Source organism: Sinocyclocheilus rhinocerous, unplaced genomic scaffold, assembly GCF_001515625.1.
Source record: "Sinocyclocheilus rhinocerous isolate Xijiao unplaced genomic scaffold, SAMN03320098_v1.1 scaffold1915, whole genome shotgun sequence".
Lineage (NCBI taxonomy): Eukaryota > Metazoa > Chordata > Actinopteri > Cypriniformes > Cyprinidae > Sinocyclocheilus > Sinocyclocheilus rhinocerous.
This window is the reverse complement of record NW_015639873.1, coordinates 284,284-297,441: the sequence shown is the minus strand read 5'-3', so window position 1 is coordinate 297,441 and position 13,158 is coordinate 284,284. Positions and strand designations below refer to the sequence as shown.

Below are 13,158 nucleotides of genomic sequence, written 5' to 3'. Positions count from 1 at the left end.
GTGTGTGTGTGTGTGCGTGTGTGCGTGTGTGCGTGTGTGTGTGTGTGTGTGTATCTCTGTGTGTGTGTGTGTGTGCGCATACAGACAGGAGTTTTGCTCTGAAGCCTGTCCTGATCTCACTAAAGAAGTGTATCTTCAGGATATCCACTGCGTGGGCTCTTTATGTAAGCTGTACTTCAGAGAGCTCCCCAACCCTCTCCTCACTTACGAACTCTACAAGAAATTTACAGTAAGTTTGTCAGATAAAAAGGGATGGGCTAGACTAGACTAGAATAGCGGAATAACAGATTGCATCTAATACAATAGCCTAGAGTTTAAAATAAGTGTTTAGATACTTTTAAAACATTTTAAAATTATTTTTAATACAGGATTTAAATGCTTAAAAATATCTGAATGTCATTGCATTAGATAAAAAAAAGATAAGTACATGTGACATTTATTTTAGGGATAGCATAGGCCACTTTTATTATTATTATTATTATTATTATTATTATTAATTGTTATATTTTTGTACTACAGTACAGTAGTACAGCACATACAGTAAGTCGTCTGTTATATTGTTAAAGCTCTCAGAATTTCATCTTACATTTTGGCCATATAAATATCAGCGACTGCACCAAATTGTATATTTTTGCTCAGTTTGGGCCTCTGAATAAAACTGAGGTGTGTTTTTCCTCCTCGAGTATGAGCTCCATATTCATATTCAATAAACTCGTCCATTAAAAATATATTTTTCTGATTATTACTGCATATTTCAGACTTTGCAGGATTTAAAAAAAATGGTTTGTTCTCATATATATAATAATTTAGATAGTAAACGTGTAAGTGTTTCCTGTAGTTGTACAAATAATCAGTTTAATATTAGTTCCATTTGGACCTCTACAAACACCGACTTCCTTGGTTAAGATGATTATTAGTTTCCAGGAGATCCATAGTGATTCATTACAAACACATTAAAAATGTACACATGAATCCAGGAATTAATGTTCCTCGATCTATATTTTTGTGCAAAGGATGCAGTGTCTGTTAAAGAGGAGCAGCAGCAACTCCAAAACATCAGGAGTGTCATAAAAGAACTCCCTGTTTCACACTTCAGGTACAGCTGGCATTACTGAAATAATCTGTGGCTTTATTCTGGAAACTTCGTCTGTCTTTATTTGCTCCCGTGTCATTTCAAACCTGTATGACGTCCTTTCTATTGTGGTAAAAGTTTGAAGAATATCCTGGGGAGTCTTTCCAATACAGTGGAAATGAATAAGAACAGGGTGCTGTCAAAACCAAAATAACAAAAAAGCTCAATAAAGTATCATAAAATATGAAATTTGTTACTAAATGAAAGTCGTGACATCCACCCCAGCTCAAAGAAGTCTTATTCGAGAACTAATCAGTCTTTTGAAATCAAATGGATTCTTTCCAATGAATCATTTGACCTATAATTTACAAAACTGATCTGGGATGCATTTCCCATACAATGCTGCTTAATATCCATATACAGTGCATTACATTACTCATATTCACTACCAGTCAAAAGTTTTTGAACAGTACAATTTTTTCCAAAATAAATTATAGAAATTAACACTTTTATTTAGCAAGGATGCTTTAAATTGATCAAAAGTGATGATAAAGACATTTACAATGTTATAAAAGATTTTTTCTTTTCATCAAAGAAACCTGAAAAAACCTACTCAGCTGTTTTCAACATAATAATAATATTAAATGTTTTTTTTTTTTTAGCAGCAAATCAAGAATGATTTCTGAAGATCATGTGACACTGAAGACTGCAGTAATGATGCTGAAAATTCAGCTTTGATCACAGAAATAAATTACAGTTTAAAATATAATCAAATAGAAAACAGGTATTTTAAATACTAAAATAATATTTCACAATATTACTGCTTTTGCTGTATTTTGGATCAAATAAATGCAGGCTTGGTGAGCAGAAGAGACTTCTTTAAAAAACAATAAAAATCTTACTGTTCAAAAACTTTTGACTGGTAGTTTTTAAACAGTATATATATATATATTTGCAGTTTGCAAATGTTCATTGGAACTATGATTTCGGGAAAAATGTTGATAACAATAGTTTGCAGTTGGCTAGCAATGCTTTAAAGAAACGAACCTCTGAATGAATCATTCACAAATCTGTCTGATCCAGGAAGATTATTAGTGAACAATGATTTCAATTTCAGTCTGTTAATCAAACAAAGTTATCTGATGACTTAAGAAAACTTGGGGGAAAAAAAGTACACAAGACGTATTGACTATTTTTATGGTGCTTGCTTTTTGCTTGAAAGCTCTATTCATTGTAATTGCATTGGACAGAGTGACCAGTGCATTAGTCAAATTTTCTCCTTTTGTTTTCCACAAGTCATACAAGGTTTAGAGTTTACATTAGTAAACATGAATTAACAATGAACAATACATCTACTGCATTTATTTATCTTTGTTAATGTTCATCTTAACATCAACTAACACAATTTTCAAATCAAAAGTTGTATCTGTTAACAGTTAATGCACTGCGAACTAACATGAATATGAAAATTTTTTAGCTAACATTAACAAAGGCTAATAAATGCTGTAAAAAATATATTGCATTGTTAGTTTGTGTTGGTTAATGCATTCACTACTGTTAACAAATGAGACCTTATTGGAAAGTGTTTTGAATGAGTAAGTTACAAGATCTTAATATCTGGTAGAAATGGTTGAAATCTACTGATTTATTTATTAATTTCCTCTAGAACGCTGGAATACCTCACCAAACATTTGGCACATTTAGCTACCCTCAGTCACCAAACCAACATGCATGCTCGCAATCTTGCTCTGGTGTGGGCTCCAAATCTACTTCGGTGAGTCTTGCAGCGGTTTTACTTTCATTTCATATGCTAATTATCCAATGTCTTCATAATTCTGTTCTCAAACATTATTTTAGGCATAGTTGGTTATACCACAAATATGTGAAGTCTACAGTAAACTTGCAAAAGGTACACTGTAAAAAAAAAATCCGTAAAATTTCCGTAAAAAACCGGCAGCTGTGGTTGCCAGAATTTTACCGTAAAAAATACGGTAGCAACATTTTAGGTTTTACGGTTTAACTTAAATTTACAGTTAAATACCGTAATTTCATTAACTAATATAATGTTAATATACCAACCTATTGAAGTACTGAAATCTGTTTTGTACCTTTGTTATGCACTGATAACCTCCAAAATACCGTAATTTAATTAACTGATATAATGATATAATGTTAATATATCAACCTATTGAAGTACTGAAGTATTTCAACAACAAAAAAAAAAACATCAAATTTGAAATGCAATTCAGGGAATTCTGGGAATGTCAATTTACGGTTATTCACTGTAAATTATACGGTCTTTTTCACTTCAAAAAACGGTATGCTACTGTAAAATTACATGTAATGTCCAATACAGTTTTTCACCGTATATAGTAGGGGAATTTACCGTTATCCATTTAACAGGTTTTTACTGTAGCATTTTTACAGTCTTTTACCGTTAAATTCACGGTCATTTTCTACAGTGTAGAATTATATACAATTATATAATTTTTTACATTCATGCTATTCTTCTTCTTCTTTGTTTGATGATCTGTCGAATGAGATATATTCTTTAAAGGCATTAATGCTACATACTATTATCACTCACAAAAACTATTGATTCATTACATTCATTGCATTTTCTAAGTGCTCTCTTTTCGTTTTGGCGTAGCTCCAAGGAGGTAGAAGTGCCCTCCTGCAATGGTGATATAGCATTTCTGGAGGTGCGGGTCCAGCAGTCAGTCGTGGAGTTCATTCTCAACCACACTGAGCAAATCTTCAACCTGGATCTTCAGCCATGCAAGTCCAGAGAAGGTACAGCTCGCATTAAGCAATGCAGTCACACAGACAATGCACTGTATCTCTGAATGAACGGAGCGGTTGGTGAAGATGCCAGATGCTGTTAGTATAGCCATAAAAAAACTTCATTGAAAAGTGCAGTCAGTAATTTTTGAAGTAGTAGTAAGAAGAGGTTTTATTTTAGATGTACAACACCTGGGCATATTCTGTAACCATGTTGTACAACTCAAAACAGGATATAGAGTAATTGGAAATTGCAGCTCATTAAGGGGAATTAGCACACAGTTGGGTAGAGTGTAGCTTAGGCTCATTTGAAAGCCATCCAGTCTTTCACAGCTTGTGATGATTTGATCAGCGCACATGTGTTTGGTTTAGCACAGCCTCCTAAAGCTCCTGCAATAGGCCCTGCTTTTACACTCGTCTTCCTATTTAGAAACCTGTCTATGAGTGTGGTTACAAGAAATAAAGTATAGGTGCATCCCATTTCATGCACTATTCTTTGCCGTTTTGTAGTGTGTAAATAGTGCGAGTAGTGTGTTCACACTGAAAATTCCAAATAGATATCTAAATATCTAATTATAAATATAAATATATTTACACTTTTGGTGTAAAAGGACCTTTACAGTTGCCAAAAATATAACTTTTGGGGTTTTTGTTATTAAAAAACAAAAATAAGCAAGCTCAGCCCAGCTGACAAAAAGTAACGCAGAAGCAACGTAATGCATTACTTTCCGTAAAGAGCAACTAAGTAACGCAATTAGTTACTTTTTTTATTGGGTAACGCAATATTGTAATGCATTAAAGTAACTTTCCCCAACGCTGTATGTGTGATATTAGTATGGATGCAAGTAAAATTCCTGAACTGCTACAGAATTTTTTTTTTTTCTCTCTGTGTCTTTGCAGGAATTAATAATAACGAAACTAAACTATATTAGTTTGACTGTGCTATTCATGACAACTGTGATGATAAAGTCAGGAAGTGGGGTGTATACAATAGCATGAGATCTGTAGACAAAAATGTTACAACAAAACAATAGGCAAGTTACATACAGAAAAAGCAAACAGCTAATGGCCGCACACATGCAATTGTGTGTTAACTTGTTGATCACAGTGTTGAAGGTGTATTCACTACAGTACAAAATGATCTACTCGATGTTTTTTGAGATTTTGAGTAGATACTGCATCATGAAAACAGGGTTATTATCATTAACTAAAACTATTCAAAACAGTTTTGCTAATTGAAGTAAAATATAAATATTTGCAAATTAGAACTGAAATAAGTTCAAGCACTAAAATTTCTAACTGTAAATTGGGACATTTTTGTGAGAACAAGAATAAAATCAAGAATATGTGATTTGTTAATTCTCTTTCACCTTTATTTAACTGACAAGCCTACAAAGAAAAGATAACAAAAAAAAAACTTTGGTCAGAGGCAAAATAAAAGTGAAAAGATTATGGAATATCCAAGTTAAACTGTTTTGAAACATCCAACAATCAAGAATCTGTGATTTGTTAATTCTCTTTCACCTTTATTTAACTGACAAGCCTACAAAGAAAAGATAAAAAAAAAAAAACTTTGGTCAGAGGAAAAATAAAAGTGAAAAGATTATGGAATATCCAAGTTAAACTGTTTTGAAACATCCAAAAATAAGCAGCTGCATTGGTAATAGGTGAGGGGATCATGATTGGGTAAAAAAAACAAGCATCCACCAAAAAAGATGGGTCGTGGCTTACAACTTACAATGAGAGAATTGTCAAACCATTAAAAAAATAACATTTCTCAATGCAAGATTGCAAAGAATTGAGGTCTTTCGCCATCTACCGTACCGTAGGGAATCTGGCGAAATCTCAGTCTGTGTAGAGCAAGGCAGAAAAGCTCTGTTGATGTGCGTAACCTTCAAACCCTCAGATAGCGTTGCATGAGAAACCATCATGCTGCGATGTCAAATACAGCCATGTGGGCTCGGAAGAAGTTCAGAATACCATTGTCACTTAACACAGTCCATCGCTGGATCAAGAAAAGCAACTTGAATCTCTGTTACTCTAGGAGAAAGCTATACATCAGCTCTATGCAGGGATGCCGCGGGGTTCTCTGGGCCAGAGCTCATCTCAGATAATAAGAAATACAGTGGAGAAGTGAGCCGTGCTCAGATCAGTCCACATTTCAACTTGTTTCTGGGAAAAACAGACATTGAATTCTACAAAGGCACCATCCTGACTTCTATCAGGTGCACAAGCTAACATCTGTCATGAAATAGGGTTCATCAGTGCCTATGGGATGGGTGACCTGCAAATGTGTGAAGGCACCACTGAGGCTGAGGCATATACTGGGACTGTACAGAGACATATACTGACATCAGAGTGACATTTTTCCCGGGAAGTCCATGGTTATATGAGCGAGACAATGCTAGGTTTCATTCTGCATGTGCTACAGTGGCCTGCCCGCAGTCCAGATCTGTCTCCTATTGAAAATGCATGGTGCGTCATGAAGAGGAGAAATACACAATGATGACCACTTACTGTTGAGCAGCTGAAGTCTTGTGTCAAGCAAGACTGAGCAACATTTCCACTTGCAAAACTGTAGCAATTAGTCTTCTCGTTTAAAAATGATTAAAAACAGTAATTAAAGAAAAGTTGATGTGACACAGTTGTAAACATGCCGCTGTCCCAACTCTTTTAGGGTGTGTTGCAGCCGTCAAAATCTAAATTTGTTTATGTTTACAAAATACAATTCAGTTGGTCAGTGAAAACATTAGAGATCTTTTCTTTGAATTTTTGTCAATTAAATAGAGGTTAAAGAAAATTTGTATTGCATTTTACAAAATGTTCCAACTTTTCTATAAACTGAACCTAAATAGTAAAAAAAACATTAAAATGACAAACACACAAAACAAAATTACTAAATCTAACTAAAATATATATATTTTTTAAATCAAAATGTTAATAAAAAGTATATTAAAGTATATAAATAATACTAAATTTACACTAAATGAAAATACTTTTTAAGTATTGTGTTCAGCCATTACTTTTTCCATCATTTATATATACTGATAGAACAGCTCCTCAACACTTTCCTGCAAAGATTAGCTCCGACCTGGATTAAACACACCTACCTGCAACTTTGTAGCAATCCTGAAGACCTTGAGTAGCTTGTTCAGGTGTGTTTGATTAGGGTTGGAGCTTAGAGGTCCAGAGTTGAGGACCCATGTGATAGAACAAGGCTTTGAGCTCTTTTAGTGATGCAAAGTATGTTATTCTCAAGACATGCTACATGGAACTGGTTTTCGTGGTTTTGTAGGCCCCAGCATGGCGTGTGGGGAGAAGTACGCCACCTTGCCTGCCAGCACGCAGTCTGGCCCCATGAAGCTCATGAGTCTGGAAGAGGCGCAGGCTCGCTCTCTCAGTCCCAACCATCCAGCGATGAGAGAGAGACAAAGAGAGAACAGCCTTCCAGATACAAGCACTGCTGCAATGTACCACACAGTAATAGATCTGTCTGACAGCAGGTATGATATATTTACGCAAGCCTACACACACTCCCTATAGCATGTGTATGTTAGGTTTTAACATGCACAATACTGAAACTGTACAGCATGCACATAAACTGTAAAGCTTGACCTAGAGAACAACATTTCATTTGAAATCTTCTCATAACACAGGAGAAAATTCTCAGGAAAATCTAAGAAGTGGAAGTCCATCTTCAGTCTTGGGCGATCTGTCATCGACTCTAAAGGGAAGCTGAGTCGCAATGGGAGTGTGTTTATGAGAGCCCAAAATCCCTCTGGTAAGAAAGAGACAGAGAGCGAGAGAAGCTTTCTAGTGTCTAGAAACGAAAGTTCCCAAAAAGGGAAAACACAAAAGAGGAGGTGCAGCCAGAAATCAAAATGCCACTTTATGATATTTCGGGCAGCAGACATCAGAGCAATAATACAAGCACGATGTTGCTCTCGACGTCTGATGAGAGCCCTATAGATGGCCAAAGCATCATGAAGTTCAAACCCTATACTATGAACCCTACTGTATAGTGTGAGTGTTGCAGACGGTAAAACACTGAAACAATTGTGTCATTTAATAAAATGCATTTTCATATTGGTCTAAATGGTTTCTGCAAAAGCAAATAACACTCCACATAGAAGAAAAAAAAAAACTTTGTTTTTTGCTTGACCCTAGAGTCAGAAAATATTATACATATTTTAAAAACATGTCACCTTAATAATGGTGAATTACGTTAAAGGCCTAAAGATTATTATATTGACCTACATGAAGTAACATTTTGGCTTATGTCTGAAGAGAATATATTAATTAAATAAATAAGGTGTTTATAATAAATAATCTTTTTACTTTGTATGAATGTTTTTGTCTTTGGGAAAATAAATATATTTTATTATTATTAAATCAAAATTTAAAGTTTGACCCAAAACCAATTTGAAAAACACTAATGCATGTTACTGTAATACATTACTGTATTTTTCTTTTAATTTGGTCCAAATGATCTGTTTTTATCAGTGCAGAGTAAAGAAGAAGAACAAATAGTATGGCCAGATTTATGTTTTATGTTTCTTTCCTCTCTTGAACAGAAAAACCTGTTATAAGGCCATCCAAAAGCATGGACTCTCTCTGTTCCTTTCAGGCAGCAGGTGGGGCTAGATCTCCATATATACTTACTTTACTAAGCTGTCCTTTTGCAGTTCTCTAAAAAGATTTAAAACAATTTTGATGTATATAATAAATGCATATATGTATATAAAGATACATTATATATTAAAAATAACAACTTAATTCACATAAAAGAAAAAGCAGCTAATTAATTAAGATATCAGCCTGACACACGGCATATGGATTGATAGTATTACAGAAAAGGTTCATGACAGGAGGCTTGGTTTTATCTGTTTGTTAGATTAGTTTCTGCAGTACTGCAATAATAGAAAAAAAATAATTATTTAATCAAATGTTTTCAAGTGAATGTATCAACTCAAAGTTCATGGAAAGTGCAGTTTATCACATTAATGAATGGCATGCTTTGTTTTACAAACAAATGCTTAATATTATTAATTCTACATTTTTTTTATCTTTGGGTAAAGTGTGAAAAAATGTTGGGGCCGCTGTACATAGGTTAGGTGTCACCACCAGTTTTCTCTTTTTCACTCCCATTCAGATGAGCACAAAGCACCAACAGAAGGAAGCAATGGTATTTTTATCCCAAGTCTAAAATCCCGAACCCTGGGCTCGGATATCGACTACAATCCAAACAAGAAGGATCCAAAATGGGACTCAGATCCTCATACTGCTTCGGGAGGATGTGTGAATGAGAAAAGAGAAAGAGCATCAGATGCCTCCTCTGCATCTCCATCTTTATCCCCACTGCAGAAAACTCTTCCAGAACAGCTGAAGGTTTTCAAAGGTGAAGACCGCAGCGGCTGCCAGCCCACATCTCCCAAAAACCGTCGGATGCTGTATTCTGGATCTGCCAGTAGTGGATCGTCTAGACCATCTTTTCCAGGCAGCCTGTTTCCGCTGGAGTCGTCGCCGCGGCAACAACGGAAGGCCCTCAACATTTCGGAACCCTTTGCGGTGTCTGTACCTTTGCGTGTGTCTGCAGTTATTAACTCTAACAGCACCCCCTGCAGGGCACCAGGGAAAGAGCGGGACAGGGGTCTGGGGGGACTCTTTAAGCCCAGTAAGGAGGCTGGACCTCTGGAAGCCCATCGCAGCGAAAGTATTGGCACTGCTGGATTGCGTGTCCCCAGCAGAAGCAGCAGTGGGAACTTCACGTTCACAGACTGGGAGACTGGACTAGCAGGTCACTCCAGCAGCACTGGGTTCAGAGAGCACCTGCTCAGTGACAGCAGCGGAGGCAGCGGATGCAGTATCTATAGCAACAGCAGCCCTTTCCCCGCGGAAAATGAGGATCAGACTGGGGAAAGAGATATTACAGATGCGCTCACTCTGGGGACAACAAAGAGTATGACGATTGGTCAGTGTGTGTGTAAAACAAACCTGTGTGTGTATGTGTGTGTGTGTGTGTGTGTGTGTGTGTTTGAGCTGGGACTGTCAGATATCTCAGTAATGGCAGATGGGGGAAGTGTTCGGGAATCACATTATTTGTGCAATTCTGTTTGGTGATGCTAGTGCCGCAGAAATGATACACTGCACCTTTAAATCTGCTACCCTAACTGATAACATGATGCTGATTTCTCCGAATTTTCTCAGGCAAGGATGCAGAAGTGAGAGAGCTGATAGCCAGTGTGGAGAATTCTGAACCTCAGGCGTCATCTGAGACTAAAGAAATAGGGAAAGAACTGGAAACTACATCAACACAACAAGAAATGGCAAAATTGGACAAACTGGTATGATTTGAATTGCTAAAACACTTTTTTAATAGGATTGACATACTACAAGCACAATGGTTCTCAACCAGGGGGCCGTGGTATGACTTAAAATGTAATATATTAAAGTATATACACAGTGGAGGGCCTTCGAGTCAAAAAAGTTAAGAACCACTGTACTAGTACTAAATCCCAAGATGAAATAGTGATATATATTTCAAGTCCATTAACCCCTAATTGCAATTAAGCCATAATTTATAAACCTATTTAAGCTACTGTCTTAAAAAGACATCATTTTGACCTCTGAAATATCATTGGAACAAATGTCTGTATAACCAGCCCTCACTTTTCTCTCTTTTTTTTTGTTCCTTCGTCGTGTTTCACAGGAAGTAATCAAAAAGGTGCCATCGTCTGGCATGCATCAGAAAGTTTCAGTCACCGAGGCTAAAACAAGCATGCCAGGTGAACAGGTGAAGCCCCGCTTCACCAAGATGACTGGAAACGAGGACACTTGCAAGCTAAGTGCACAGAGAAGAAGTAGTTTGCCTACAAACACTGTGACGTCAAAGGGACTCTTTATAGACCTTACCAAAAACGTGACGTTTGATCATTCTGCTGCTACTACGTTTAATTCTGTCACGAAGCATTTCCCCGAAAGATTGTTGTCAGGTGAACAGGTGAAGCCCCGCTTCACCAAGATGACTGGAAACGAGGACACTTGCAAGCTAAGTGCACAGAGAAGAAGTAGTTTGCCTACAAACACTGTGACGTCAAAGGGACTCTTTATAGACCTTACCAAAAACGTGACGTTTGATCATTCTGCTGCTATTACGTTTAATTCTGTCACGAAGCATTTCCCCGAAAGATTGTTGTCTTGTGATGGTGGCTGGAATTACCTGGATAATGAAGCTGACAGGACAGAACACAAGAGCCTAGAGTCGCAAACCATAATAACAACCAGTCTAGAGCTTTCCCCATTTCTCCACCTAAAGGAAACAGATATCCTCCAAGATGCAGAGCCATGCAGCGAAGAGGAACCAAGAACAGAGGCTGTTAGGAAAGACAACACTCCCAAAAGTGACTTGCCGGGTAAATCGGACGTTCACACATCTCTTCACTCTGACATGAAAGAGCCATTGATAACAAAGGATATTTGTAAAGATGAAAATAAGGAGGTTAGTGGTGAACCAAAGAAATTCGATTTAGCAGAAAGAATCAAGAGAAGTTTGGAAAGACTCCCGACTTGTCTGAATGAACAACAGCGCACACTGGAAAGTTGTTGTCGAGATGCTGTAGACACATGGGGGAGTAATTTGGATCAGGTTGAACCATGGGAAGACTTGTGTTCTGCCAAGCAATGGGTAACCAGCCCTCTGCACTCACCAAAACCTATGCCATGTCAAGCAACTCACAGCCAAGTTCTTGAAAAACCAAAAGTGGACGACTTGCCTAAAGAACCAGCTGTGCTTGATGACATTACACCATCTCAAACAGAGGCAGCTGTGACTGCCTGTGAACTCCGAAACATTGACTTCCCGACAGGAAACAGAAATGCAGATACAAATGTAACTTGTTTTTCACCGATAACAGAGCATTGCGAGAGTGATAACCTCAAGTGGATGGGAGACAAAGATGACAGCAAACTTGAGATTCCACAGGTTAAGATACTGAAGGCATTCACCGATCCAGATGAGACGGCTGCACTGCAAAACGTGAGCAAAGTAAAACAGAAACACTTATCTCAGAGATTTCATCGACAGACATCCCATGAGTCTGGCGTCGTGGAGAGGAGTCGTGAAGACATTCAACCCAAACTCAGGCCATGCTCCCTAAACCTGGATTTAGGACACCAAGGTGTCAGAGACTTTTCAAACAGTCACTATCTGAAAAGTGTACAACATTCAGTTGCACAGGAATGCACGACGCTTGAAGCCATGCACGGTAGCTCGTCTCTAGAGTTGGAGCTGTTCCTGAGTGGCTCTAAGGCACCTGTGCGACGCAACTCGGCACCAGTCAGCGTGTCATCAGTTCGCACTGCATTCATGATCAAAACTTGCAAAGCTAAAGCTGTTCCTGTTATTCCGCCAAAAATTCAGTACAGCCACATACCTCACTCTCTACCTGAGGGGAGCACCGATCAAGTCAATCAAAGTGCACCTGAAAAGAAACCTGCTAAGAGCAAGTTGGGAAAGGAGGAACTGCCAAGCAGTGATCCACCATCAGCGATTCCCATGAACAACGCCACATGCAACGAGAATTACAAACCGACCTCCGTTCCAGATCTCCCAGTGTTGAGAAGGAAGCGATCTGCAAATGGAGACACCTTTATGGATCGCCCCAGACCTGAGCGCTCATCGCTTCTTCAGAGATCATCCTTCAGAAATCGTCCAAGACCTCAGAGTCTCATCCTGTTCAGCCCTCCGTTTCCAATCATGGACTACCCTCCGGTAGGGGACGACGGAAAGCTGCTCCTATCTCCTATTAAAGCTGAAGCATCACCATTTGACGTCTATGCAAATGAACTAGCAGAAAACCTCAAAACTGCTGAAGGAGTAACCTTGCGTAATAAAATGACTTTGCCAAAGAGTGGACAAAGGCTTGAGACCTCAACCAGTTGCTTTTACCAGCCACAAAGGAGGTCGATGATAATTGACAATAGAAGTAACAGGCAAATTGAATAAGACAGCTATTATTGGCCATCATGCAATAACTAGTGAACTTCTTGCATATTAAATGTGACCCTGGAGCACAAAACCAATCATAAGGGTGAATTTTTCGAAATTGAAGCTGAATAAATGAGCTTTCCATTGATGTATGGTGTGTTAGGATAGGACAATATTTGGCCGAGATACAACTATTTGAAAATCTGGAATCTGAGGGTGCAAAAAAATCAAAATATTGAGAAAATCATCTTTAAAGTTGTCCAGATGAAGTCCTTAGCAATGCATATTACTAATCAAAAATTAAATTTTAATATATTTA

The 13,158-nt window shown here is 37.6% G+C and overlaps 1 protein-coding gene across 2 annotated transcripts in view; it reads left to right on the top strand.

Moving 5' to 3' along the window:
* Positions 1–12,946, top strand: part of arhgap31 (Rho GTPase activating protein 31) — an 18,449-nt gene extending 5,503 nt beyond the window's left edge. Inside the window, exons 3-13 of one of the 2 annotated variants that reach the window (XM_016568158.1) lie at positions 85–229; positions 1,014–1,096; positions 2,739–2,846; positions 3,723–3,865; positions 7,149–7,356; positions 7,510–7,634; positions 8,428–8,487; positions 9,006–9,812; positions 10,061–10,197; positions 10,563–10,638; positions 10,846–12,946. In XM_016568158.1, the coding sequence (XP_016423644.1) occupies positions 85–229; positions 1,014–1,096; positions 2,739–2,846; positions 3,723–3,865; positions 7,149–7,356; positions 7,510–7,634; positions 8,428–8,487; positions 9,006–9,812; positions 10,061–10,197; positions 10,563–10,638; positions 10,846–12,857 (3,904 nt within the window). In that variant the 3' untranslated portion in view covers positions 12,858–12,946. Of the gene's footprint in view, positions 1–84; positions 230–1,013; positions 1,097–2,738; positions 2,847–3,722; positions 3,866–7,148; positions 7,357–7,509; positions 7,635–8,427; positions 8,488–9,005; positions 9,825–10,060; positions 10,198–10,562; positions 10,639–10,845 lie in introns of both variants that reach the window. The other variant, XM_016568157.1, reaches the window with a different exon arrangement.
* Positions 12,947–13,158: the final 212 nt, after the last annotated feature.